A 3,891-nucleotide genomic window follows, 5' to 3' on the forward strand; every position below is an offset into this window, starting at 1 on the left:
TTTTTGTTTTAAATGTACTTAATGTTTCGATTATTATTAAATGAAATAAGTATTTGTTTTCTCCTTTCTTGCGTATGTGCAGTTATAACTTTATCAATAACTACTCTTATTGTTCATGAACTACGGCGTGTCCCTATCAGACATCACCAACTTAATATTTTCCATCTAGCAGACAAATCAAACATCATGGATCAACATGTCACAAAGTGGTTTCTTTTTCACAGAAATAACCAAAAATATTTCCACTGCGACCTGATATCAGTGGATCCTACACTGGAATGTAAACTGGCTGTTTAGGGGGAGGGTTCCTGCCCTGGGTATCTGCTTAGAGGGAAAGTAAGACGTCATGGTTTAAAAATGTAGATAGTTTGACACATTAGTAAAGTAATTGCATTAGTGCTGAGAGGTCAGGTCCAGGGAGTGCTGTTCAACTGTAAGGAACTAAAAGCTTCTTAAAGCTCTGCATCCTGTGTGCTTTTAAAACGATTTATCAAAGTAAAGTTGAAGTTTGAAAAGCCGATGTGTTTGTGCATCACTGTAAAACTACATTATTGGGTTCAAACGCAGCTGCGTCCTTATAAAACCTGCGGTGCGTACCGGAGGAGGTCCAGGACGTTCCAGAAGAAGAGCTGCACACACACCACCGGTTTACTCTGCAGCTCCTCCAGCATGATGATCATGATCAACAGAAGGTTCTTCTCCATAACCTGAGGAGCAGCGTGTCCGTGCATCAATCAAAGATAACAAAAACAACAACAATAAAAATCTCATTAAACTTTGAGCTGCGTACGCACTTGGATGAAGCGAGGGAGGAGTCGGGCTTTCTCGATGCCGTCCGCAATGTGGAAAAGCTCCAGAATGGAGAGCAGCTGGCAGAGACTCATCACAAAGCCCACAGAGTAAAAGGTGTCGGCCAAAGCATCTGCAGTCAGAAACAACATGTGAGGGATGCTCATCAGTCCAAACTTGGAAATATACTTCTTAGTCAACTTATGAAGCATTTCGAGTGATGTCTGTGTTTACTGGAAACTTCATTCAGCAACAACAAACGAGCGTTTACAGATAAACAAAGCAGCGTGGTGCCTGTTTGTGTCCGACAGCAACCGCACGCAACAAACGAATGAAGGCAAAGAAATGATACAAGTTTAACATGATGAGCAAAGTGTGCATCCAGCTGCTGCTCCTCTGCTCCATGATCTCCTCTGATGCAGGTCTGCAGCTCAAGTTTTCACAGGAGAATTTGGGGAAAGCAGAAAATGTCTGAATACATTTTCTTAAATGCATAAAATAGCTTAATGAGATTTCAATGACGGCCTGATCAAACGGAGCCTGGAGTCTAAGCTGGGTGATTTCTATATTGGTCCAAACGTTCTCTAACATGCATCCGTACAGCATCGGTCCATCGTTCAGAGCAGCATTGCCATTTTAGTGTCTTTATTATTTACTTTGACAGCTGCTCCACAGACCGTTTACTGACACACTTCCTGGAAAAGTCAGAGACTGATTCAGATGAACTGAGACTGGTTAGTTTTTGCTAACCTTACCTTGGCCAAACATAAGAAACCTGGCGACAGTATTAGCCAGTATCCACGTGTGGCCGCAGAACTGGAACAGGTTGTATGAGAAACTGTAGGCGAGTCTGAAGCTGAACCTGCAGAACAGGAATAAGGATTCGTTACTCTACAGGTTACACAATGACGATGATGGTTACAGCAGCTCACGGTTTACTGCTGAGGCAGTGTGCAGCGGCATGAATGCAGCCATCACTAGTGCTTGTGATCTGTGAGCTGCTGCACTCATCCCAGCGTGCTCTCTCAGGTCAGCAGACCTCATGCTTCCCTGCTCCAAACATGCACAAACTCAGCGATGCAGCAGCTTCCACAGTCGTGGCTCCAACACTGTGGAAGTATTTCCCACTGCACGCGAGGCTCCCTCACTACACTCTGTCCTTCGATCCAGTGCTGACTGTGATCTTTAGTTATTCTTCTGTTGTTCAGACTCTACAGCTCTTTACTGCGGACTCTGGCCGTGTCTGTATCATTGTACACGTTCAAATCTAACAGTCTGTTACCTAAAAGGTGTACATCTGTAATCAGATTACTTTTACTTACAGACCAGACTTGCATCCATCACTAGTATTGTGAATGCCGTCTGAATGAGTGTGTGCAGCAGCAGAAAGTCTCCTCAGCTCCTCCGTGATCACTTACATTGTCCTGCTGAAGTCTCGTCTCCTCCAGTTTGGACTCCTCCGAGTTCAACGTGTGAGGAAGATCATGTTCCTCTAACCGGACACTCCTCCCTTCACAAGAAAAAGCAGAAAAACACACTGCGGCCAATCCGTGTAGCTTCCTCACGCCAGCACTCGTGACTTCCCCACAGTAACACAGACGGCTGTGGACCGTCCCGGGCAGCACTGACACGAACATGTAGAGACAGGCGCGGATACACAAGCGGTGACTCACGGAACTACACATGAAGCCAGACATCATCCACAGTGGAAGCTGTGGCTCCCGTGGAGGACAGCGTGGAACAAACCGTGGCTTTTACCGCGTGAAGCTTCCGTTTTATTTTCAAACACCACCTGGGTTCAACCTGCACTAATAAAGTGTACAGGTGTACCACACCGATCAGTGCAGTCAGCTCATCAGACCAATAAAACACGAGAATATAACAGAAGCTCAGCATCAGCTCTTCAGATGTTGTTTCTGCAAAGTCGGGACAAAAACTTCCACGTACCGAAGTAACTGCATCTGTTCTCAGCGCTGTCACGGATCCTCTGTTTGCATCCACTGGTGACATTACTGCCACCCTATGGCTGAGGCTGGTTACTGCACAGACAGCTCCACTGGTTTCACACTGACAGAAACGCCCGTGAAGCTGCCTCCATTGTTCGGACTGTCCAGCTCACTTTAGCTTTTCTCCGGAGCGCATTCACCGAGCAGCTAGCATCAGCTAGCATCAGCTGGAGCATCAGCTGGAACATCAGCTGGAGCATCAGCTGCTAAACCAGCTTCGTTGACCTGTCATCGTAACAGTCTCCTCGTACTAACCAGCCTGGTTAATACATGGTTTAGTGAAAAAGTTGTTACTAACTCAGCCAAAGATTAGCTCGTCCGGTGTTTTCACCAAAAGTGATTAAAAAGGCGAAATGAGCAGGCTCAGCCCTTAGACTGCAACTTATGAGACTAAGCAGAGGTGGCAAAAGTACAGACATGCTGTACTCAAAGTACAAATACTGCTGTTAAAAATACTCCAGTAAAAGTCGCAGTACTCATTCAACTTATTGTAGTGAAGTAGATTCTGGGGTAGGATTTTATACGATGTCCACAAACGCACCACTGACATCCACACCTTCCCAGCTGATAATTAGCAGGCTTATAAGAAACAGCTGCGCTTCACTACCAGAAGGAGGCATTTAGCAGTCTTGTCCATCCAAGGTGGCTGAGAGCATTAGGCAGTTAAGTGCTGCAGCTCTCTCCGGGAAAGCTACTCACTTCAGTATTGCCCTTTAGAGTGGTTTGCACTATGCTGCTGCTGTCTTGTCACATGCTGTTTGGTTTGTTATGTGATGCTTTTATAACGAACAGTACTTTGGGGTGTAATTGTTTTATGTAGATCTTTTATTAATGTGTGTAACGTTTTATGCTTTCTTTTATTGTTTTCGTGGAGGTGCGGCCGCTTGCTGAGGGGCGAGGCGCGTGAGGTGGAATCCCCTCCCCGATGCATGCGAGTGTACACACCGGGCATGGGTAGATTGCACCATTTAGAGTGTAGTGTGAGTGAGGTCTGCAGTGAAATCACACGGGTGAGTAATCGGTGGCACCCTTGGACACTCCTCCCTGTAGGTTGCCTCCTCAAGTGGCCGGTCTCCACTATTTTGTTTGGTTATTC

General features: G+C 45.9%; 1 protein-coding gene across 3 annotated transcripts in view; it reads right to left on the bottom strand.

Annotated features, from left to right (window-relative positions):
• hacd4 (3-hydroxyacyl-CoA dehydratase 4) overlaps positions 1–2,527 on the bottom strand; it is a 6,157-nt gene extending 3,630 nt beyond the window's left edge. The window contains exons 1-4 of one of the 3 annotated variants that reach the window (XM_087839056.1): positions 2,208–2,527; positions 1,545–1,651; positions 795–922; positions 598–707 (exon numbers count right to left, since the gene is read on the bottom strand). In XM_087839056.1, the coding sequence (XP_087695182.1) occupies positions 598–707; positions 795–922; positions 1,545–1,651; positions 2,208–2,209 (347 nt within the window). In that variant the 5' untranslated portion in view covers positions 2,210–2,527. Of the gene's footprint in view, positions 1–597; positions 723–794; positions 923–1,544; positions 1,652–2,207 lie in introns of those variants that run through there. The other 2 variants (XM_087839057.1, XM_087839055.1) reach the window with 2 other exon arrangements.
• Positions 2,528–3,891: the final 1,364 nt, after the last annotated feature.

This window comes from Neolamprologus brichardi, chromosome 3 (genome assembly GCF_056152115.1).
Source record: "Neolamprologus brichardi isolate AB-2024 chromosome 3, ASM5615211v1, whole genome shotgun sequence".
NCBI lineage: Eukaryota > Metazoa > Chordata > Actinopteri > Cichliformes > Cichlidae > Neolamprologus > Neolamprologus brichardi.